Below are 25,048 nucleotides of genomic sequence, written 5' to 3'. Positions count from 1 at the left end.
TTAGCTTTGGACTTTCTTATCTTCTTCTTTTTGTGAGTCTTCAGTTGATTCATCATTAGATTTGCTGGTAAAGACGGAACATCGTAGTCTTCTTCTACTGCAACCCAAAGATCCAGTGTATCAAGATAGACTATCATTCTAACAGCCCAAGCTTGATAGTTACCACTATAAAAAATTGGTGGAACAATATGAGAAAACATTGTGTCAACTTCCATGTCTAAAGCTTATGTGTTTCTCTCAACTCACAGATCCCTTAAGATAAAAGCTCATATACCAATTGTTGGTATTTTAGCAACAATATAAAACACAGAAAATGTGAAAGAAAGATATATTGGAAGCACACTATAATTTGTTGTATTGTTCATATTATATAGTAAAAAAAATAACAAAAACTGCAAAAATTACTCTTAAAAAACATGCCAAAAACACTTAACTTACTCCTAAAATCATGTAACATAAATCTAAATCCCTAAAGGCTTGGTCTATAGACCTATTATTAAGTAAGTCTAAGGCACATCCTTAACAGTTATTCGAATTATCTAAGTTATCCGAATCGTAAAATTCAACTCGACTCGAACTCAAAACTCAGAACTACTTATTTGAGTTGACTTGAAAAAACTGAATAACTCGATTCGATTAACTCAAAATTAAAAAAAAAATTCAAGTCAAATTGAGTTTTACTCACTCCTTACCAATTACTATCCCCTCACATATCATTTCAATGTCATCAAAAAGACCTTGCACTTAAGTGTGTTACAAATACCAAAGATTTCCATCTAATTATTGCATTTGATGAGATGATCAGTAGGGTCAATTCCTTCATATGTTTCTTTTGGTGCTTGAAAGAGTGAGACATCTTTTCAACAACAACTTCTAAAGCTTAAAGATCATTAGAATAGGTTCATCCCACATCATCAGCCATGTTTTACAAAAATAATGCATCTCTCTTTTTAAGGCTTTCGTTTGACCCTTTACAAGCGTATTCTGATTTTAGAAAGGCACCAATTTAGAACGGTATACTTCATGGTTCTCTTTGATTGGCTTGCTATCCCCCAATAGGTTACGTAGGTAGCTCGACACTAAGGAGGCAACATCTTCCTACCTTAATGGTGGTTGGGTTTAGGGGGTTGGTTTGGTCTAAGCTCTTGAATAAATTGGGCATTTTGTTGTAATGTTTTCTAATGCTATCGGAGTTGCATTTAAAAGAGTTCAATTTAGGCTTGCAACTCTGATTATTGTTCAAGTGTAGGGTAGAGTTTTGAATAGTAGAGTTTTCCTTGCAGTTTGGATGTTTGATAAACAAAATAATAATGGAAGGACGACACTTGAAGTTTTGATGGGTGGCAACCATAATTAGAAGGGTCACTATAAGAATACCCATAACAGTAATTGTATTGATCATGTGGTGTGTTGGTTTGGATGTTTGATAAACAAAATAATAATGGAAGGACGACACTTGAAGTTTTGATAGGTGGTAACCATAATTAGAAGGGTCACTATAAGAATACCCATAACAGTAATTGTATTGATCATGTGGTGTGTTGGTTTGGTACCATTGACTACTTGTTGATGCTAGTTGTTGTTATTCAATGACATAAAAAAGACAACATTGTGCCGCAAGTTGGTAGGGTGGCTTATGTTTGGAAGCTTGTGCGATTTGGGTAGAATGTCAACAATAGTAACTTGAAATCTCTTAGGTGATAAAAGGAATTTATATAGAAGAGGAGCTTGGTGTGAACCCCTCTAGATAGATGCCCTGCTATGTAAAGGTTAGAAGGTCATGGATAATTTTATTAGGATAAGACAAGATATAACCTAACCATATCTTAAAGAGTTAGTAGTAAAGATATGATAACTTTTTTTTTTTTTATTTTAAACTTGGATGTGATAAGAAGAATCTTCAAGTAGATTTTAATGTAATCTATTTACAATTCACATGACAAGAATATGTCTTTGATTAAGTGACGGTCCTCATTAACATCCATTAGCGAGTTAACAAAATGGTTTTGAATAGTTAGATGATTATATTATAATATTTTTATAATTCACTAACCAAACAGTAAATTTACTTGTAATTCACTCAAAATCTTAACACACTTTGCCATGCACGTGACGCATAGGAAGTGTTACACGTATTTGATATCTGAGCTAATGATACAATGACGCATAGGAAGTGTTACATTGAAATGTGTGTACATAAAGTAACATAGACATGCACATTCAAATTCAATAAATATATTCGGACCACAGGTTTAATTTGTTGAATATTGGAGTCGCAACAATTCTGCTTCTGTACCAAGAGAATTATTTTCCATACCTAAGATACAACAAATAAAATCACAGAACAATTTTGTTTCTGAATCAAGAGAATAAGTACAATACAACACAAAATCACAGACAAGAGGGATCCTCTGTTTTCTCCAATGTAGAACAACTTAATGAAAACTAACAGGAGAATCTCTCTGTTTTTCTCCACGGCAAGCATGTCCAATCAACAAGGGAGACCAAAACCTCACCTAAATGAAGCATAAAGTGGTCGAGATCTTCTAAAACTAAAGATATCATCTACTTGGACGGTATTTGGTTGAACTGCTTCACTTTTCTGGGAGTTGTATTCTGCCAAATGTTGGTTCCCGTACACTCGCACACTAAGTGTTTTCTTTCGAGTTGCACCGACCTTTATATTTTCATCGAAGAAATCTATCAGTTCTTGTTGTGTAAGTTTCTTTAATGCTTCAACCTGTTAAAAACAGATAGTAAAAGATGAACTATTCAAGATAAAACTAAAATATTCATTGCAGATTAACAGTAAAGTAACATGTATATGGGTTTTCTTTGATGAGTAGCCTTTCAATATTTAGAAAAATATCAAGATTGATTGAGATACCTCAGCTTCCCTCCTATCAAATTTGGGAGTCCCACTGATGATCTCAGTCCAGTAAAATTGAGATTCTTCGCTTAAACTTTTGTGCTTCTCGAGCTTCATATTGATCAATGCATTTACGTTGCCCTGTGTAAAAAGTCAGGAATTTACGATTAGATTACAAGCTCTCATTCAAACCCAACCAAAGATGCATACAAATCGAATCTTTTTTTTTTTTTTTGGGGGGGGGGAGTCATGAACATGCAAGCTTGCAACAAATGTTTAAGAAAAATATTGGAATTAGTTTGAAATTCCTCCATCTACTAAATGCACAAAAAATTCAACTAAGATGCTCGTTAGACAAAGGATTTCCAATTGTTATGAGGCTGAATTGTCAAATGAAGAAAGAAGATTACGTATCACTCTCTCTCTCATAAATTCTTGGGTAACTCCGGTTTTGACTAGCAATAAATAGATATAACTAGGAAAAGTATTACTAACCATCTTTCTCAGACTAAGATATTAAAAAAAAAAGAAATACAATAGCCCTCAATTAATATTAGGATAATATACCGGCAGTATACTTTTTCAAATCCATGAGCAGAGTTATAAATTTTACACTTGCCATCAACCCAAACCCTGCTTGTGGAATTTTTAAATTCCACCGACAATATACCAAATATTGTTCCTTAATATTATACTATGAAAATATATTTTAGAGTCCTAATATCTTAATTAAGCCCAAACTAAGACCCATGGACCACGACAAAGGCCATTCCAGAAGTACATAAAATAACAAAATCCCACTAGAGGCCGAAGTTAAATAACATCAATAACTTGATTTAGAAAAACTTTGTAATGAAAGCCAAGTTTTTCTAAAAAGGCTACTAGTGCCCTATAAAACCACCTCATAAATTACCTTTAGACTGTCGTGCAGTTTAAAAATAAAGTCCGTAAAAAACAAAAAGAAAAAAAGGAAAAGAAATTACTTCCAGCAGAAGAACTCTCCATCTTACCTTAAATTCATCATTTTTCATTTCAGACAGTTTACTCTCAAACATTCTGAGGAATGCCTCAACTCTGGAATCAATATGTCCAGGATCCTGTTAAGAGAGATTGTGTTCTTAAGTTAAAAGGTACAAGGTAGGAGGTACATACAAAAGAAAGAACCTATTATTCACCTTTACTGTAGACTGGATAATGAACAGCAACCCATGGATACCGAAATCATTCCTAATGAGAAACAATTAAAGAGCTTAACATTTGGCGTACAATCCTAGAATAAAATAAGAAGAATTCTTTTTTTCTATCATACCTCTGGCCTAGGTAAGTAATATATCCCAGCTGCTCAACAGATCTAAGCTGATGGAAGGCAGCTTGCTCTCCAATAAGAGCAACAAGCTGAAGTTTCACATTCAAAATAAAATCATCCCGATGAACCTGACCATTCACATGAGATTCATGTCAGAACTAAATAAAGCCTAGATAATCAAGAAGCAGCATAATGTCAACTAAAAGCAAAAGGACACACACACACACACACACACTGTGACAAAGAAACAAAGCAAAAAATAATCACGTTAGTGTCTGATTAATTGAAAGACCTTCAGATTGTCCCCAAGATAGGTTTCATAGGCCATCTTTTTCCAGAATCAGCAGTTGTTGCCAAAAGTATTTCCCACAATAATAGCCTTAATGCATATCATCCATCACATAATCATGCAAAACTTTGCAAAATATCAATGTTGTTTCCATAGAAAGCAAACATATACTTGTTTATTCACCACAAATATCTTCTTTTCGGAACCTTAGAGCTGCATTGACATGCATTAAAAAAATTTTCACGAAGCTTGGCACCACGGTAGGAGCCAAAAAAGAAACATACAAGATTTTCGATTTTTGTAACTAGCACTTGGTCTCTGAAAGTTTTTAAGACATAACAGGTTAAGTTGAATAGATGAGTTATACAACATTCTGACTAGGTAGCAGTTGTCTAAACTAAATGATAAACATTAAATATGAAAACGTAAAAATTATCTTCATAAACATGAAAATGCTAAACATCAGACATATTCTTTCAGGACTATTCTATTAAATAGTACATATATATACATGCCAGGGCTTATTCTAAAAGTAAAGAAAACAAAACAAAATCTAATTAAATCTAATCCCAATAAATCTGCTATTCAAATATTACACATTCTTTAAGAAGCAGCAAAAATTTTCTTAAATGAAAATGGCATAAATTGGATACTTCTGAGCTATGCATTGACTCAAAATTTAACGAACATCATTGTCTTTAAGGGTGATTAAGTGGTTCCTGAATGAAAATGCAATTCAAAAAAGGGGTCACAAAAAATTTTACGTTCTCCAGACAAACACAATTACCTGGATATAGTGGATTAAAGCAGAATTCTCATCACTTGGATTAAGGCCTTCCTTACTGTAGCAGAAATTCATGCCTTTTCCTAGTTTAACTACTCTATTTCTTAGAATCTGGGATGGAAACAGCGGTTGGCATATAGGGTTTGAACCCTTAAAGAACACATCTTCAATGTGCTCAATCATTGATACTGCCTCCTCATGTTCAATGTTTCCTACAGGAGAAAAAAATTAAAATAAAACAAAACAAAAAGGATGACAATAGTTAGAACCAAGCACAGGTAACTAGATGCAACCGAAAAGCAATCAAGGTAGAGAGAGAAGGAAGGAAGATATGACAAACCTGCTATATAACACTGTAAAAAGGCCCGTGAGAGCATGATTGGAGCAAATTTTGCAAGGTCTTCCTCATCAAGACGATGCAAAACTTCAAGTTGTTCCATCCAAGGCCATGTTTGATCCTCTATTATTAATGAATAATAGTCGTTAGCCTGTTCATAGGGTTGCTGGAACTTGAAATTTTGATAGGCTTTAATTGCCATTTCCTGCTAAAAACAGAGTGCAAAGGCAGAACAAAGGTTATAAGAAATGTATTAATTAACAGGAAAAAAACATTTATAAGCCACATGACCCATTAATGAATTTGATTCTACGACCACCACTGTTGATTTTTTTGGTGTTTCTCCGGTATACCTTGTTGTTATTGGCTCTAGTGGTGCTGTTTTCTGAAGAAGAAAAAAAATGACTTGACAAAAAAATAATTATTTATGATAATCCCTCGTTACAAATTAGTCTTGTAAAACTTGATGGGCACAATTATCTCGCATGGTCACGATAGTGCCACACTAAATGATTCCACTTATGATCAATGGGACTTTGATAACCCTCTTGTTATCTCTCGACTTATCAACTGTATGCAACCCCAGATTTTCAAAACATACCCGTTACTTGACTCTGCAGAAAAAATATGGCATGCAGCTGCTCTCATCTACTCACAAGTTGGGAATGATGCTTAGATTTTTTAAATCCGCAATAAAGTTCACAACACTAAGCAAGGTGAGATGTCAATTTCAGTATTTTTCTGAACTAAGCGATTTATGGCAATAGCTAGATTATGACTAAGATTTCCAAGCAGACTGTACCGACGATGCAGTTAAGTTTCAGAAGCTTGTGGAAAGAGAGGGTTTACGATTTTTTGGCCGGGTTAAACATTGAGTATGATCAAATTCCAATTCAAGTTCTCAGAAAAATTAATTTTCCTTCTCTTAAGGAAGCATACTCCAATGTTCACAAAGAAGAAAGCAAAGAGGTGTTATGCTTTATAGAACACCAACTGAGAAGGCTGGGTTGGTCGCTAGTGGCTCTCAAGAGAAAAAGAAAGATGGTAACCCTGATAAAGATAATCTGCAGTGTGATTATTGTGGGAAGCCAAGACATAATAGGGACATGTGCTGGAAGTTACATGGTTGACCCACCAAAGGCTGGGGAGGAAAACAAAATAAGTCAAATTGGGGTCAAGCAAACTTGTCTAAGGCTACAGAGTCATCTATAGAAACTGCATCCACTAGAACATTTTCTTCAAATGAAATTCAACATTTCTGACGTCTCCTGTCCCAACTTGACTCTTCCTCGAATCCAACATCCAATTTTGTCCAGTCAAGTAATGCTTTTAATACTCACATTAATACTGACTCATGGATTATTGATTTTGAGCGAATAGACACATGACAGGTTCCTCTAAAAGTTTTTTAAACTACTCCCTAAGTCAACAAAAGATAGTGTCAAGATAACTAATGGGTCTTTTACTCCTGTAATTGGATCAGGTTCTGTCAGTTGTATACCCAATAGTAAACTATCCTCTGTATTACATGTTCCCCTTTTCTGGTCAACCTTTTATCTTTTAGTACCATAACAAATACCTTAAATTGCAAATTTGAGTTTTTTCTTGATCATTGTGTATTTTAGGACCTTTGAAAAGGGAGGTAGATTGGCAGTGGTAGATTGCATGATGGCTTATATATGTTGGGGGTTCCATTGAAGCTATTTTTGGAGGGAATAAGATTATCAACCAAGAAATAATGTAGTGGCATCGGCGGTTAGGGCACCCATCATTTTTTGTTATAGAGAAGTTATACCCCAGTTTATTTTCAAAGACTCAATTTCATTCATTGTTTTTGTGAAGCTTGTAAGTTTGCTAAACACACTAAAAATTCTTATCTTTTGAGAAATAATAGAAGTAATACTCGACACGTCTCGTTATCTAGTAATCGGTGGTTTGTTACTTTTATTGATTGCTACACTAGGATGACTTGGGTGTATTTGCTAAAATAAAAAAATTTATGTGTTTACATGCTTCCAATCTTTTCATAAAATGATGTGTACTCAATTTGATGCTAAGATACAATTTTTTAAAACTGACAATGGTGCAGAGTACAATTTTGATACTTATTTGGAGTCTTATGGGATGAATCATCAGACAACTTGTCCCAGTACTAGTGCATAGAATAGGGTCACTGGAAGGAAAAAACAAGCATTTGCTAGAAGTCGCCAAATCTCTTTTGTTTACCATGAACCTTCCTAAACCATTCTTGGGGGACGCAATTCTTGTAGTGGCCTACCTTATTAATAGAGTGTTACTCAAAACCCTTAATTTCAAGAGTCTTTTGGAAACTTTACAAGGACAAAATACTTATACTGTACCTTCAAGGGCATTTGGATGTGTATGTTATGTCCATGATCAAAAAGCAGGCAAATTAGATCCACGAGCCCTTAAATGTGTATTCATTGGGTATCCTCCAACATAGAAAAGTTACAAGTGTTATCATCCTCTGTGACGAACTTTCGTTAGTAAGGATGTTACATTCAGAGAAACTAAACCCTATTATGGTACAACTCAACCACTTATTTAGGGGGAGATCAATGAGAGAGAAGTGGTACTTGACTTAATTGACTTAATAACTATTGAAAAACTTATTCCAGACAACACCATTGTTCAAGAGAAAGCTATTGTTTAGAGGGAGACTACTGTTCAAAAGGAGATTGTTGGGCATTTGGACAAACTAGATTTAAAGAAGTATTCGAGAAGGCCTAGAACAGAAAAAGCCATCATGCAATTATGGTACAACTCAATCACTTCTTTAGGGGGATATCAATGAGAGAAAAGTGGTACCTGACTCAGTAACTATTGAAAAACTTATTCCAGACTCGAAAATCTTCCTCTTTTGGTGAGTTACCCTTACTTTCCTATCTTCCAAATAATTTAGATAAACCTATTGCCCAAAGAAAAGGTGTTAGATCTTGCACTAGACACCCTATGTCTAACTTTATTTCTTATAAATCATTATTCCCTTCCTATAAAGCCTTTGCCTTGTCTTTGTCTTCTATGTCTATTCCACAGTATTGGCATGAAGCATTTGAAGATCTCAAGTGGAAAGAAGCCATGATTGAAGAAATGAAAGCACTAGAAAAGAATGAAACTTACTATAAAACACAAGTCTGATAATTCGATTAAAAGGTTCAAAGCCAGATTGATTGCTAAAGGCTTCATTCGAACTTATGGAGTGAACTATCAAGAGATATTTGCCCCTATTGCCAAAATGAACACCATCAAAATTATGTTATCTTGTGCAGCCAACCTCAATTGGAATCTACAACAGTTTGATTTAAAAAAAGCATTCCTACATGGAGACTTAGAAGAGGAAATACGTATAAAGATTCCTCTTGGATTTGATAATACAAAAACGCAAGGGAAAGTATGCATATTGAAGAAAGCCTTGTATGGACTGAAACAATCTCCCAGAACAAGGTTTGATAGATTTCGCAAAGCTATGATCCTTTTTGGTTATCAAAAGAGCAATGCTGATCATGCCCTTTTTATGAAACATCACAAAAGTAAGATCACTCTTCTTATTGTATATGTTAATGACATAATGATGATAGGAGACGATGATGAAGAAATGGCTCGACTAAAACAGTCTTTGGCTCAAGAATTTGAAATCAAAGATTTAGGTAAGTTACAATATTTCCTAGGAATTGAAGTTGCCAAATCAAAGAAAAGAATCTTCATCTCTTAGAGAAAATACATCCTAGATCTATTGACCGAGACAAGTATGATGGGATGCAAACCTGTAGAATCACCTATAGAAAGCAATCATAAGTTGCAAGCTGGAATAAGGAGTCAGTGGATAAAGAGAGATATCAAAGAATGGTTGGTAGACTAATTTATCTCTCTCACACTAGACCTGACATAGCATATGCAGTCAGTTTAGTAAGTCAGTTTATGCATGATCCTCGAGAATCTCATATGCAAGTTGTCATTCGCATTCTACGCTACCTGAAGTCTGCCCCAGGAAAAGGCCTCTTTTTTTCTAAGCATTTTCATCTCTAGATGGAAGCTTTTACAGATTCAGATTGGGCTAGATCTCTAGATGATAGGAGGTTTACATCTGGATATTGCACACTTTAGAAGGAAACTTAGTCACTTGGAGATGCAAGAAGCAAAGTTTGGTTGCTCGATCAAGTGCTGAGGCAAAATACAGAGCTATGGCTCAAAGAGTTTGCGAACAACTATGGTTATTAAAAGTTATGGAAGAATTGAAGTTGTCGAATAAAGGAAAATTATCCTTATATTGCGACAACAAGGCTGCCATCAGTATAGCCAAAAACCCAATACAACATGATCAAACAAAGCACATAAAAATTGATCGACACTTCATCAAAGAAGAGTTGACTATCGGCATCTTGGACTTAAGTCATATAGCCTCTAATAAACAATTAGTTGATGTGTTCACTAAAGGACTCAACAAAAAAAGCTATCATAATTTGCTTTGCAAATTGGGCATGTCTAATATCTACGCACCAACTTGAGAAAGAGTGTTGACAACTTATCTCTTGACAGCTTACCAATCCCATTGCTGATTTTTAGGGATTTGATTAACCTAAAATTAGGGATTTTTAGTCTCAATGTACTATTTACATATCCTTAGTTAGACTTATTCTTTTAGTATAAATAGCTATGTAAATTTTTGGTTTTATAATATAAGAAAAAGAATTTCTATTCTCAACACATTTTTATTTCAACAGAGAGAAGATAGGCTACCACACAGAAATTTCATTAAAGATTACAAAAAATTGTATTCTTTTCTTGTCATTTTTTTAACAAAACTGAAGGAAAATGATTATATATGGATGACCAATGTCCCATGACATGAATCATATCTTCATCTGCTCTTGATTTCAGAAACCGAGACAAACTGATAGTTAAAGTATGTTTTGTTGTAAAGCGAAGGTCATAGGTACTAAAGCAACGTAACAGCTACAAAAAGGACCTTAGGACAACATTACCTTCCCTTCAAAGCAATTTTACAAAAGCATTGCATTTGATGGATAGGCAGTTGCCTACTTTGCGGCTACCTTTACATAACTAGTAGCTGTGAAACTTACATAAATATCCATAGTTAAACTGCCCTTATCTATTTGTCCGGGAAAAGAATATCTTCTACCCTCCTAACACAAATAAATTTATTGAGAGTGACTCGTGAAGATTTGAAAGCCCCTTGCCATGCTACTCACACTGCTTGGTTACTGTCTTTTCGCAGATGGCATAAGACTCCCCCATCTCTTGAATATATCAAGCCTATGTGGCATAAGGGGTTAACTGGAGACATTTCCATTAAGCTATTGCTTTCGAAATTGAAGCACCATCAAACGTTACAAAAATTTGGTATCTTTCAAGTATTTTTTTTGTTAGAAATTATTCCAGGAAATGTCTGGCTACACTATAAAAAACATAAATGTCCTTTGAAACTCTAAAGGTGGTTTTAGGTCTTGGTGTATCAACGTTGCCTTGAATTTTTAATCATCTTCAAACTTGGCTATCTATATGGTACACTTAACCAAACAGTAAAGAAACATTCTTTTTCAGACTATCAAATTTGGATATGACAATAAGAAAAGATGAAACAATGGATGGAAAAATTGCAGAATGGCCACAGGACACTTAAACTAGATATAAACATTAGGATGATTGTGCGTCGGCATGACAAAGTACCAACATTATGAAGTCTCAATGAAAACCAAACAAATGCATAACTAATTCCACAAGAGAGAACAACAAATACATTCACAAGGACCTAAATTAAATTTGCTGTTAGTGACAAATTTGAGGAGAAATAAAAGGCTGCAATATCTGAATATCGGATGTAATTAACCTTAAGGCATAATGAGTCATAATCATTGCTTTTTATTCTTCTTTAAATCAATAAGAAACAAATGACTAAGACATACATGAAGGACAAGAGCAAGGAAAGACAACAGCATGCTGACAATAAAAGGCAGTTCTTATTTCTGAAGTGAAATTAGAAATTAATATTGCCTCCTAGTCATTACCTTGATTACTGAAAACCTGTCAGGTCTCACTTCAAATTTTGCAATTTTGTTGACTATGGTTTCTAGCAAGATCCTTAGTTTGTGATTATAACCAACCAAAGTCACCTGAAAGTGATTAAATGATACCATTTAATTGAGTAAAAGAAATGATGAATACTATACACCACCTGGAAGCTGCACACATATATAGAGAGAAAAAGAGAGAGAAATGTTTACCACAAAAGAAAATTTGTCCCTAGGATCATTTCAAATTAAATATGCAGTTTGAGCATCCATATCATGTAAATTCTAACTTCAATCTAACTATAACAGAAAACAAACCACAGATAGGTACAAGAGTAAGGCAGGACTTTGGGTGTGGAAGTGTAAGTTAATTGTTTACATTCTCCAAAGATTATACATGCTATGCATTTCAGTAAACTTCCCAAGAGCAATAGCATAGAAGGTCTTCACCAAAAAAAGAGATAATAAAGTAGAGCAATATTTGGGGTTCTCTTGAATTGGTAGTCCATTAATCTCAGTTACCTTCTAGCATTCAAAAAATCTTTTTCTTTTTGTCAAAAGAAGAAAGGATGTATAATTGTTTGAAACTACAAGGCATTTGTTATCATTTTGTTCAAGACAAAATTTGTAAACAGACCCAACCAACCAATTGAATGTGGATGAGTCAGGAAAGGTCAGGCATAGGTTAAAATGACCCCAGTAACCCTCAGAAAATTTGCCAAACTTGAGCAACGTTGAGCTTTAACAATGAAATATGCAACCCCACCTCCATATTACTGTGATAGACATCTAAATTCCGTCTCTGTTAATATTCTTCATTAAGAATATAATCTTTTTCAGTAAGTACTACTTTTAAGATAGGTATGTGTCATAAAAATCCATTACCATATCCATAGATAACTCCCATTTAGTTCAACGAAAACAATTATCAGATGGAATCACATTAATGCCAGGGAAAATAAAAATAATAAGTACCTGAAAACCACTTTCTGTGTGACTTATATCATAATGAAGACCAGCAACCTGGGCATAATAAGCTGAAGCATGCAAAGATAAAACAAGGCATTAGCAAAGAAGATAATCTTACTCAAATTAAAGAACAATGTATTGTCACTATTGAAGGCTTTGCTTATCAAACACTGTGCCTTCGGACATTTAAACCACTATGGAAAACACAGAAACCACTATAGAAAAATCCTCTGCATTTATCATACCATATTCATTCAAGTCATCCATCAATAACATTGCTAAAAGATTGGCAAGAGCCTCAGTTTCGGGAGAGTTGCTAACATAGGGGCAGTCAAAGTCTATCTTAACATATGCCTTTGGAGTAGAAAACACTGTATCAGGCTTGTACCATAATTTTGAATAGGATGACTTTCTCAACAAAACCGGAAGCTTGATCTGTTCCAAAGGATAATCAGATGAGAAGATAGAATATATGTAAAAATAAGGTGATTTTAATAAAATCAAATGGAAAGGCTCGTCAAACCTTCTCTTGTGGATTCTTAATCGAAAAGTCTGTTGGTATAAACACATTAGGTACTGGTAGATGCAGGTTTTCGTTAGGAGCTGAGGACATCCATGCCTGCAGTCAAAGAAGGATACCTTTTTCTTTCAGTATAATCAAATGACTAAATCATAGAGAAATGAAGGTATTATGCAAATGTAATTAACATATCATCAGCAATATCTGACTACGGACCTGAATCCTTGAGGGGCTAACTTTCTCAATGGAATATGCAGTACCATACCATGGCTCAACCTTGTCAGTCAGTCCCTCAAATTTATTTGACTCCCAGAAGATTCTGTTAAAAAATGCAGGATTCAGAAATAAACTATATCAAAGCACAACTGCAACTTCTCTTTACTGGTAAAAAAGTTTCCAGATAGCTCCCAGAAACTGTTTGTAATGAGATATATAAGATTAATAGCAATTTTGTTTAGGGGGAGCTCTGATGCGTTGAGGCAAATGCATTTGGTAACTCGGCAACCAATTTACTTAGTAACATGAATAATATAATTCACAAAAACATAGAACAGAAATTTTGAAAGCTGATGTTAAGCAAAAGCCTCAAACTGATAATTGAGTTTATCATTATTGAAAAGTTATAACAAATTCAGATGGAGGGCCAAACAAGTCAATCAGATGTATACTTGCATTAAAATGAAGGTAAGTGTTGTCTCCAATGAGACAATTCAATGCTTCAAATCTTCCAGTTTAACCTTACTTGAACACATACCTAACACTCTCAGGAGAAAGCTCATTTAGTATCTTTTGTATGGTGTCTGGATTGAAATCCGAAGGCAATGATGACCCGACCAACCAATCTTTTGGAGGATATATCTGAAACTCACTTCTCAAAATATCAGAATCAAAGCTCCAACATGAGAGCATCAATATTAAAGGAAATGAACGAATTGCAGGAGAACATATAAATGAGGGCAATTGAGGATGACAGTATCAAGTAAGTCTTAGAAGTAAAAGCTAAATACATACTAGTTAAAATAAGCAATTTTCCTTAGAAAAGCTCTACAAGGAACCTAACAAGGAACTAAACAAGCACTTAAGTGAGCTACCGAATGAACTTGAGAAAGATATTGCTTCTGAAATATCATTTAGTCACAGATTCAGCAAATGGAACAAATGGTATCCACATATAGAGAACCTCAGGAGCACCCTTCAATAGCTTCTAGCTCAGTCTCAATTCCAGTTTTTCCAAGATCTGCATTCTTACAGCATCAAATTTAACATTTAATCCTACAAGAAAATCATAAATACATTTTTTTTCCACAAATCGTTTCAGAATTGATGCACCTTCACAGCAGTGCATTTGGATGCATTGATAATGATCAATCTCTTGCCACAAGCCTTGTAAGAGACTCAAATACCCAGTGACAGTTCGAGTCACTTGTTTGGTTGCTGAAATTTTCGTCTTAATTTCATAGGTTTGTGCATCATTAACCTTAGAATGTCTGTCAGATAGCTTCCCAAATCTCCTTGGTTGTTCCGAGAAACATACATGTATCACTAATTTCTGGCAGCATAGACTTCCATAACAATTACATCACCATGGAGTCTTGTTCGTCCTGCGAAGGACCTGTGCCCATTAAATGGCTCAATTTTCCCCCGCCCTTTTTTAAAGTGCGGACCAATTGTGACCACTTCAAGTAATGCTTCCCATTCAATGATATGTGGCTTGAATGCTCTGCAAGTCTCCGCTTGTAACAGCAGTAATATTTTAAAATGCAAGGGAACTTGTGACAGGGTTGGTGATTTCGGCAGAACTTTTGTGAGATTCCGACATGATTGATTGAATAAAAAGTAGATAAAAATAGGGAAATATTAGAGAGAAGGCAACGACCATTGAGAGGAACAGAGAAGATGGAGCTCGGTTGAGTATGGCCAGAGAAACAAACAAAAAATAAAAAAATAAAAACTTCATTTATCGGGGAAGGTTCAACTTGGCTCTTGATACCATGTGCAATAGAAAATAGCTGCTGTTGCAACTCTACTGTTGGCTGTAGCAACGTGAAAAAGAAAGAGAAATAAAAAGAAAAGAGGAGAAAATTAGGGGAAAACTTGTCACTTTACATTAGGTTACACAGTCTATTTATAGTAAAAAATTAAACACAAATAAGGAAAGTCATAAAGAAAGATATGATTTTGTAATGTTGTGCTAATTAATCCTAGAATCATGATATAATTATGCAAGATATTATAGTTGTTCACAACACTATGCATGATTATAAACATGATGTCCAGAAGATGGTGACGGCAAATTATACACATTTGCTCCCTCCCCCACCCATTCAGCATAAGTCTAAATCAGATGTTTGTCCATATCATGAATATATTATACGTATAACATCGAAAATCTATATTAATCTTAATAACCTTCGATTACATCTTTCCGCTAATTTTAAACTAATCTCTCTCTATTTCCGCAAAGTTAGCATCACTATAAAACCTTGGTGCAAGTTTATTGTTGGTTTCAAAAATTGAGCAATCGTCCATTGTACGAATTTCCCCATTGTAATATACATATACTATCAATTGGTTACTAATCTTGAGGCTTCCATAAAATCGCATAATGAATTAAATCGATTTTGAATTTCTTACATTATCACAAACAATTTTGATGTCTGTCGTTAGAGGATGAATAGTTGCAATGCAATCTCAGTCAAAATGAAAAAAAAAAATTATAATTTTACCTTTCTAATTCGGCATTCCAGAATTTATATTGACCAAAATGTACTTCCTTTCAGTGTTTGTTGGATTATTTGGGTGGTTTATGGTTTTTTTTAGTGGTCTTGAGTTAGAAGAAAACTTCAGAAATTTTAGTACACTTAGCGTAGTATTTTCGTTTATATATACTTATATTTTTTAAACATATTTATTTAATATAATATCTATTAATTTCATTAATATCTTATTATCTTTAATGATTTTTAACACACAAAGTAAAATGAAAATAAATATTGGCTTATTGATTATATAAGGTTTAACTAATATTAAACAATATTCCATAATCGAATTGTAATACGAAAAAATTACTTATATTAGTAGATAATCTAAACGCATACTTAGTCTAATCAAGATTAAATGAATCGATTGAAAAACTAATATGTCGTTTATGAAATCCAATAAAAGATATAACTTTATTTTGAGTATCAGAGAGAATGACTCGTAAAAGATGTTATAGATGTAGCTGATTGGACTAATAGTAAATAGGACATGACCTAAGTGGAATAAATCTTAAATCCATTTATGGATTTTATTCACTTATGACAATCATAATGTGAATATCTTAATTCTAAGTGGATAATAAACTATGTACATGTGACTCGTATATTTTGATGTGAATAAAAGCATGAATTTAAATAAATAAGAAACCAAAAACCAGTATTCAAATATAAGTTAAACTGGAATATTGTTTAATATTCTGCACCCTAGGTCATGATTTTTAATAACAATAGAATTAATGAAAAGTAAAACATGGGTCATTTGTCTTTGTGATTTACTAGGGCTTCCAGTACACCCTATACTCCTAATTGGAATAGAAGTTGTATTTCTATTAAATATTATTATTTAATCAAGCTTTATTCGAATAGAACTCTTATACCGTTTCTCTAGAAATAGGAACTATGTGTTGAGTAATTTACAACATGTCTCATTCATCCTTATTCTGTCAAGAAAATAGTGAAAAGTTGTTTCACAAAATAAATTCTATTTTTTAGGAAAAACCACATAACTTCAATTGTAAAGAAAATTAACTTTCCTATTGAAAGTTACTAAAATTTTTCATTCTTTGCTTTGATAGAAAATGGGTTTCGGCTTTAGTTTGCCTCGAACAAAGCACAAATATAATTTCAATTAAAGTTTATCACCATAAATAACACAATAGGTTCAGTTTTAAAAAATTTTAAAATTTCTGTTGTACCTAAAATAATCATTTTCTAAATCGAATTTTCCAACACTTGATCGCTACACCCCTTTTTATTGTAGCATACGTATCATTTTTGGTAAAAAAATCCTCCCATGTTATTTCAGTTAAAAAATATTAATTTTATATCATTTTAGTAAATTTCCCTATTTTTTCAATAAAAAGTTCTTTAATTTGTATTATTTTAGTAATTTTCCCATTACGAGAAAATAAATGTAAAATATGTTTCATGTCATGTCATCAAATATACAGAAAAATCCTTTCTTTCCACGTATTTTGATTAATGTAGCAAAATTGCAAGGGGCTTTAGTCAGCTAGCCATGTCCCTAGTCAATAGGAGAGATTTTGTCCATGTAGTTTTAATTAATATTACATCAAAACACTAACAGTATAAAACAAGAACAAAAAAGTTAAAGCAATGAAATGGAGAAAATGGGATGGAAGGGATGAGATTTAATTACTTGCATGTTTGAAGAAATACGAACAACATAGTCAATAGGAGAGATTTTGTCCTCATAGTGAAATCCTGTCTCGCAAATAGCTGACAGCTTCATTCACAAATCAAAATATCTTAGAATAATTAATGTAAAGATCCTGGCTATAACTAAAATCAAACCATTGATGCACAGAAAACAAAATGACACATTAGGAATTCTGAAATCACCTTGACCAAGGTGCTTATAGTTATGAAAGTTTATCAAGTCATCTTACTCTTGTTCATAAGTTTTGAATAAAGGGGGAAAAGACACCAACAAAGAGATTCAAAACGATAAACATGAAAATAAGACACTTGACTTTATTTCTATTAACCAAATTAATCATAGGGTAATCAATTTACTTCCGGCTACTAAAGAATCAGCAATAAATAAGTTTCCCAAAACAAGCGCACCAATGTGATTGTATTAAAAATTTAGGCTGCTTCCATGTACAAGGGCAAAATTGTAGCTCCTTATTTCAGTGCACTGGGGTTAAGCTATTGACTGTAGACTATATACGAGTTACATTTATTTTCTTCGAGACCAAGTTTGTTCTGTGGTTCTTTTATCAAGAAGGGTTTGAAGTTTAGGGTAGTCTAGACATCATTGGAATACCAGTTACTTAGATTTCACTATTCTTTTGATTAATGAAATAACTATTCCTCGCTAAAAGACTAAATACTCTTCCAATCTCCACTATTGATATCAACTCCCACCCTTTCTCCAAGCTTCTCTCCCTTTCTTGCTTACACATATTTGTAGCCTTAGTCACATTCCTTTCTATTATCACCCATCAATCCTTATTCTTAACCATAGTCTAACATAATTCCCATAAGCAAAACCTCAATTAAAAAATAAATCCTAATCTTCTTTCTCCTGCCAAAAAAAATTAAATCTAAGAGCAAACATTTCATCTAGAGATGTTACACGGAAGCCACAAGTCGACAGTTGTTTTCACGAGATCTAATGAACTGCAGCATGTTATCAATCAAAAAGCAGCCTTTGTGGGTAAGCTAAAACAGAAATATGGTCACATATGCAAGCAACAAGGACATGAAATTATGATAAACAGTCACAATGAATGGTCAACAACTCCTACAAGACAATAACTATAATTATTCAAGTATAATATATGCATACCTCATCAAAAATCCATTTACAAACACCAGATTGCTGCAGCAGCTGAATGTATTTAAATAGTAAGCCAATTATCTCTTGCATGTGATCTGAAATTTACTCAATAAGAAACAATATTAGTCAAGTTAAAAGACATCATTGTTTCCTATGCAAAATTTCCAAGCCTTAATAATCTCTTATCAATAAATAATACTAAAATGATTAAAAGCATATCAAACACCATATAATGAAAGAGAAGTGTGAAGGAAAATAAAACTAACCCTGGCCAGCATCAGTCAGATCAATTACTACATAGAAGAAAGAAAACTCTGAAGCCCTATCATCTTCACCAGCATACAATTCAGTAGCCCATCCTACAAAATTCCATACATATGCAGGCACAAAATTCACTAAATATACACACAATAAATATATATAATGCCCTTACACATATATACATAAACATAAATTCACAAACATTCACAACTTTATCTATGCCTTAAAAAAGGAGAAAATAGAGGGAGCCAGGGGGGGGGAGAAAAAGGGAGGGGGGAGGGTGGGCATGATGCCTATTTGTCCATGTGTATACATTCAAACTTATCCTAGTGCAGCGTAAACATATCATGGTTTCAAAGAATAACCACATACCTAAAGGATAAAAAAATTATTGAAGCATTCAAGATGATCCTAATTTGACACAAAACAGAGAAGCAAAATACTTGTACTGACCAAAACTATCATTTGATGAATTTCCAAATTGATTCATGCGGTATGAATTAACAACAGGATTCAAAATGCAGCAACATATTTTGCAAAACCTCAACTTGTATTTCCACATCCATGAAAAGTTTAAAGGGTTGTCAACAATATATAGAGATTAATGAACCATTAAAGGGATGTGTAGAATATGGAATAAACTGAATATCTTTAAGTAAAGAAGCACATTATTTTTAGGAAAAAACTAAAAGAAAAACAAAATACTTGGATAAAATTTGTCTTAAAGATATAAGATCAAAAGGCCAATCTAGACTAATAACAAAGCCCATGATTGAGTTCAGTGTAACGTGTAAAATCTCACAAAGGGAATAGAAGAAATTGCTGTATTGTTTCAGGTAGAAGACTAGGATATATAGTTGTTACAGTAGCTGAGAAAAAGGAAGTAAATAAAGAAAAATCCTAACATTAGCCTAAGATCAGTCAATAACTCCTACGATTAGCCTATGATTAGATTAATTATAGATTCTATATGGTTAACTAATATATTACGGTCTGCAACATAATGAATGCAGCAACACCAGTGAATTGATGAGAAAACCAATCATAAAATGAAAAAATAAAACCTGTGATGGTAAGACCCTATTTGTTATTTACTTTTCCTATGAAGGAGGGTTACAGTCGAAAAACCCATTTACATGACTATTTTTCTGAATGGTCTCTTTTACATGCATTTATCCGAAAGACTGACTTCTCTCTTTTACAATTTAAAATGACTCAAATTCTTTCGTATTTTATGTTGTTTTAATATTACCTACTTCATACACATAAAGGATGTGCATGAACTGGTATTTTTGTATATGTCAACCAAAAAGCAAAACAAGTATACAACTTGGATTTTAAAAGGACGCATCCTAAATTTTAGGGATGCGTGAATTTTGAGATATTTCCAAATTGGTTTATCTAAAGCATATATATGAGCAACCTACCTAATTTTTTCAAGACATAAGACAATGATCCTTCTCCTTCATGGTTAATGAGATGATCAAGATACCTGCATGGCTCTTCTTTGTAATGAACAATGCTTGGAGTTATTGGCCATACAATCCTTAATTTGTGGCCTTGTTTTATTGGAACAGCTCTGACAAGAATCTGAGAATTGAGAAGAAAAAGAACAGAAAAGAAACCAGCCAAGGAAAAAAAGCCTCTTATAACATTGAAGCTTGTGGAAGAGTCTTGCTTGCTTTGCTCAAAATTGTGACAAACATAACACACTTACAGCGCATAGACAACATAACAGCACCATATACCTGAAGGTGTTCTGATGTGCAAGGCTGACTCGAAAACTGGAAACGGCTTCTATCAGAGTTTTGGATTTCCTGGAACTTATCCTCCACCAGACTCTGAATTTTATCAAGGCTTTCTGAAAATACAAAAAAAAAAAAAAAGAAATTAAATTGCAACATTGATTATTCAAAGAAATATAGCAACAACTTTTCTTCTTACCAAAGCCATAGTCCTTAATGGAAAATTTAGTTACCTACCTTTTGAATAAACAACCAGATGCATGAGGTTGGCTGAATATTTGTCTTCATAGAATTTAAGGAGTTCTTGCCTTGTGTCAACTCCCTTTGCTTTTGGTCTAACATCTAAAGTATCACAGTTCCCTATACATGAACAAGTTACTGATAAGCATAAAAATATAAACTAGTGTCATTTCTTTCTTTACAAGTTCAAAACACAAAAGAAGATGCCAAAAGGAAGACCAGAAAACTGTGGTAGAGATCGGCGGGTAAAAATCAGACACATCCAACAGATAAAAAAGATCACAAAAGAAGAAAACCAAAGAAATTATTTGAGAAAGAGAGATACATCTGTATCTCAAAATTAAGATCTAGTTCAAGATCCCATCCTTGCATATTGAAGGAATATTGAAAAACAAGAGAATGCTCAAAAGGGTAGTAATTAAATTAAGCACTTAAATCTAAACCATCTAAGAAGAGTAAAAAACCTTAGCATCCCTCAGAAAGGAGAATAAGTAATCTCAAAATCAAAGACATTCAGACAGGAGTCTTGGGAATTTTTTTTTAACTGGAAATGCTAAACTAAGCATTTTCAGGTTCATAAATGGGTTTTTACTACGGACTTTCTCATTCAATTTTTTATAATTATTCTCCAATGTCACTAGGTTAGTAGACTACCTATAATGCAGAATGCATCCCAATAGCCTGCTAGTCTAAGAATTCAACTAAAGAGAAAAGGGAAGACAGAAGGGGTCAAGGGAAGAAGGAACGAAGATCAGTAAGAAAGGGTTTTAACCTCCACCGAATTTATGATATGGATGACTTTCCAAGCTTAGATGTTTTTGAAGCTGCAAAGAAGGAAAAAGTTAAAACAAAAAAAAAACAGTTAGGAATACATCTAGAAATTTCACCATTGAGTACGAATTTTTAACATGCAAGTAAGCAAGCAGACTAATCCTTTTAAATACTCATGTAAAATTACAATAAAGCATAAGTAATAAAATCTTTTTTTTTTAAACTTTGTTTCTCTATCAGGTAAGATATTATGCTAATCAATCAACCAATCATTATGTGGATAAACTACTTCAAATACAATATTCAAACATAAATTGAAAATAATTAACATACGGGTCAATTACAAATCATACAAATAAAATAATTAATAAAATAATGAAATGCAGGCGACTTGAGAATTAACATGCATATTAACACTTTAAATAGAATTTAAAAATAAAATTATAAACTTTAATCTAAAAATAAAAATAAATAATATAAAATATTGTTTTTTCTTAAGTTCAATATAGATATTAAATAGATTAATGAATTATCATCCACAACAATCTCTTTGAATACATCATTTAAAACATAATAATAGATAATCAATAAATTAATTCTTTTTTTCAAGCAGGTCAAATATGAATCCCAAATCAACTTGTAACTTACCATGTAAGTTAACCCCTTTAAAATATCATTTTAAAAGTAAATCAAGAAACTTAAAATATTTTTTTTAAAAAACTAACAACCAATAAAAACATGCCCATAAGGGCTGTAAATTAATCCTAGATCATGAGATTTTTTTTTTCCTTCAAACAGTTTAAGTTTTAACCCTAGATCAACTTATGAGTTGCCATGTAAATTAATCCCTTTAAAATATCATTCTAAAATGTAAAACAAAGAAAAAACCAAATTAAAAAAAAAACTAAATTCAATAAAAATGTACTTGTATTGCAGAAGGGCTGGACATGTGTCACATAGACACTCTGTTAGGGGATTGCGGGATGGGGATTCGACTCCAAAATCCATTTCTTCCAAAAAAAAAAAAGAAGAAAAATAGGTAGTAACAGAAAGGGAAATTTTTACCAACATTTTAATTTAGTGAAAGCTGAGATTTTGCAATCTTTCAAAATGGTTCAACAATAAGAAAATAATACAACAATAAGAAAATAATACCTGGCTCATTCTCCTCTCATCAGACAATAAGTACATTTTGTTCTCTACAAAGAAAAAGTCATGTTGATTAATTATAGATTAAAATAAAGGAATCTATGTGTTAAAAGTAAACCAAGAACCAAAGTGATAACCAGAATCAACAGCTTTAATTTCCCTCATGGTAGCATCAGCCGACATCAATGGTTTAATGAAGAACTGTGCAAACCTAAAGAGCAAGGAAAACACCCAGTCTCGCATGCATTAAAAGAACAAGATGAAAATAACTGCTAAAGGAAGACTGCATAAACAACATCTACCGGTCCAAAGCCTCTTCAAAGCAATCGGTGTTGGCATCAAAAAAATAGTTGGTCATCTCAGAAGCTGTGAAGGCATTTGTGCTGCCTCCATGCTGTAAATCAGGAAAATAAAACTACTTAAATTTTAAATCAAAGGAATATTATCTGAAAACAAGTCATGCAAATGATTTTACTTCACTATAAGCCTCTTGTCTTAAGGCATCCCTTTACAAATTTTGAAGTTAATTCTATTCAAAGTTAGCTAACAATTAATCGGTTATTAGATCACAAACATCTTACATGAATCCTTTCAAATTTGATGTTCAATTGGTTCTAAGATTAAGATTGCTTATCTATTATGCATGTCTTTCTGTAATTATAATATTATACAATTGTTTTGGCAAAAAAAGATACCAAGAATTTGTAATCACCCCTTTTATTGATGCTTCAGAAATAATTTTGATACTTTTATGGTTTAAAAGGTTTAGAAGTGCTTATCTATTACAATGGTTTTTATATCAATAACAGCCAAATAACTGATCCAAATACCTGACCTCATAAAAGGCACAGTAATTTTAATGGCGTAAGGTATGATGCAAGTGACTAGTAAGCAATACTAGAGATACTAAGAACCTGAACCCCTCTCAAACTTTGGTTTTTTCTTTTTCTTTTTTTCTCCCTTTCTTTTAACAATTTCTGCATACTTATATAGCAAGTTTGTAATTAAAACACGAGGAACTTTAACTTCATAAAAAGTAACCATTAAAACCGCATGAACTCATCAATAGATGACCATTCTGCATTTAAGATGGGCAATACCTCTGTTATATACTTTAAGTAGCTATCTTCCAAGGGATACTTCTCGCTAGCATAAAACAGCATGTGCTCTGCAAGGAAGGACAACATGTTAAACATAAAAAACAAAGTAAAAATCATAACTATCCCACTACCATGCAATTCTTGTTCAATTGCTGGACCAGAGTTCTTTCAACAATTAAATCAATGCACAGAAACAATAATACCACAAAAAATAATCAGAAAATCAATAAGATCATTTTGAATTATTTACGATAAGGGAAGTTCAACCCAGTAATAATAAACTTTACTGAACCAACAGAATTTTTTTTTAATCAGCATTAATGACATATTTTAGTGAGAGCTATACTGATTACAAAATTTTAGCCCATTCAATTTATTTAAGAACACGATGAGGAACAGAATTGCTTAAGTCACACACTGTTAAATTCAAAGAATAGAAGTAACACAAAAAATTCCTGGCAGTTCACATATACAAAAAGAAGATCAAATAAATGGATTAAAAAAAATAAATACCAAGAAAATGGGCGAGGCCTTCGAGGCCGACAGGGTCACAAAAGGAACCGACACCCACATTTAAAGAAGCAGCACACTGTAACATAAAATAAATAAAAAAAGAAACAAGGAAATTAGAAAGAAAGGTTCATAATAGTAATGGATTTGGGAATGAAATGAAAGTCAAGGAATTGGAAGATTAATTTGCCTTGTCGGTGTCGGGATCGCTAATAAGAAGAACTTGAAGGGAATTTTTAAGGACGATCCTTCGGTACTCTCTTTTGTCCGTTTTGGGCTTTAAAATCTCCACATCTTCAATGCTGACCGCCATTTCTCAGTTCACTGCTTATCTATGTTTGGATGATTTGAGCTTGGGTATGGAAAGCGGAAGAGAAGATTGAGTTATTAATCTGCTACTTCCGGGCCGGATGATACGTCTATAAAGAGAGAAAGAGGAAGGTTCGTAGTTTCTTTCCATACTTTCTCAAACTTGACTTTGCTTCACCTAAAATTGACTGTACATGGATCAAGTCTTTTTTTTTTCTCTTGTTCTTTTGTCCAACACATGGATCAAAGATTGTTTTGATTTGGGCGTTTAGTT

The 25,048-nt window shown here is 33.1% G+C and overlaps 1 protein-coding gene across 4 annotated transcripts; it reads right to left on the bottom strand.

The window, feature by feature from the left end:
- Positions 1–2,225: 2,225 nt before the first annotated feature.
- Positions 2,226–25,048, bottom strand: LOC107921220 (insulin-degrading enzyme-like 1, peroxisomal). 4 transcript variants are annotated; one of them, XM_041111075.1, is made up of 26 exons: positions 24,656–25,048; positions 24,469–24,544; positions 23,956–24,023; positions 23,158–23,249; positions 22,993–23,066; positions 22,862–22,905; positions 21,708–21,759; positions 20,933–21,055; positions 20,699–20,811; positions 20,378–20,540; positions 18,956–19,048; positions 18,699–18,784; positions 17,544–17,630; positions 13,879–13,982; positions 13,341–13,443; positions 13,128–13,223; positions 12,850–13,039; positions 12,611–12,672; positions 11,633–11,737; positions 5,589–5,790; positions 5,252–5,460; positions 4,179–4,303; positions 4,045–4,096; positions 3,880–3,966; positions 2,888–3,010; positions 2,226–2,740 (listed from the first exon to the last, which is right to left on the bottom strand). In XM_041111075.1, the coding sequence occupies exons 1-26, from the start codon at positions 24,776–24,778 to the stop codon at positions 2,513–2,515; spliced, it is 2,880 nt and encodes a 959-aa protein (XP_040967009.1). In that variant the 5' UTR covers positions 24,779–25,048; the 3' UTR covers positions 2,226–2,512. The 4 variants fall into 4 exon arrangements, with proteins under 4 accessions (XP_040967009.1, XP_040967016.1, XP_040967012.1 ...); XM_041111082.1 differs by lacking the exon at positions 11,633–11,737; XM_041111078.1 differs by lacking the exon at positions 17,544–17,630.

This window comes from Gossypium hirsutum, chromosome A01, assembly GCF_007990345.1.
Source record: "Gossypium hirsutum isolate 1008001.06 chromosome A01, Gossypium_hirsutum_v2.1, whole genome shotgun sequence".
In the NCBI taxonomy this organism is placed as follows: Eukaryota; Viridiplantae; Streptophyta; class Magnoliopsida; order Malvales; family Malvaceae; genus Gossypium; species Gossypium hirsutum.
Note: the sequence above shows the minus strand (reverse complement) of the source record. Positions and strands in the feature narration are given on the sequence as shown.

Excerpts from the sequence above, each read along its gene's own strand:
- LOC107921220 (XM_041111075.1), bottom strand. The coding sequence starts at position 24,778 with ATGGCGGTCAGCATTGAAGATGTGGAGATTTTAAAGCCCAAAACGGAC. Across the intron at positions 13,444-13,878 it reads CTTTCTCCTGAGAGTGTTAG|AATCTTCTGGGAGTCAAATA; the intron begins GTATGTGTTCAA and ends ATTTTTTAACAG. Across the intron at positions 3,011-3,879 it reads TGAAAAATGATGAATTTAAG|GGCAACGTAAATGCATTGAT; the intron begins GTAAGATGGAGA and ends CTTTTTACACAG.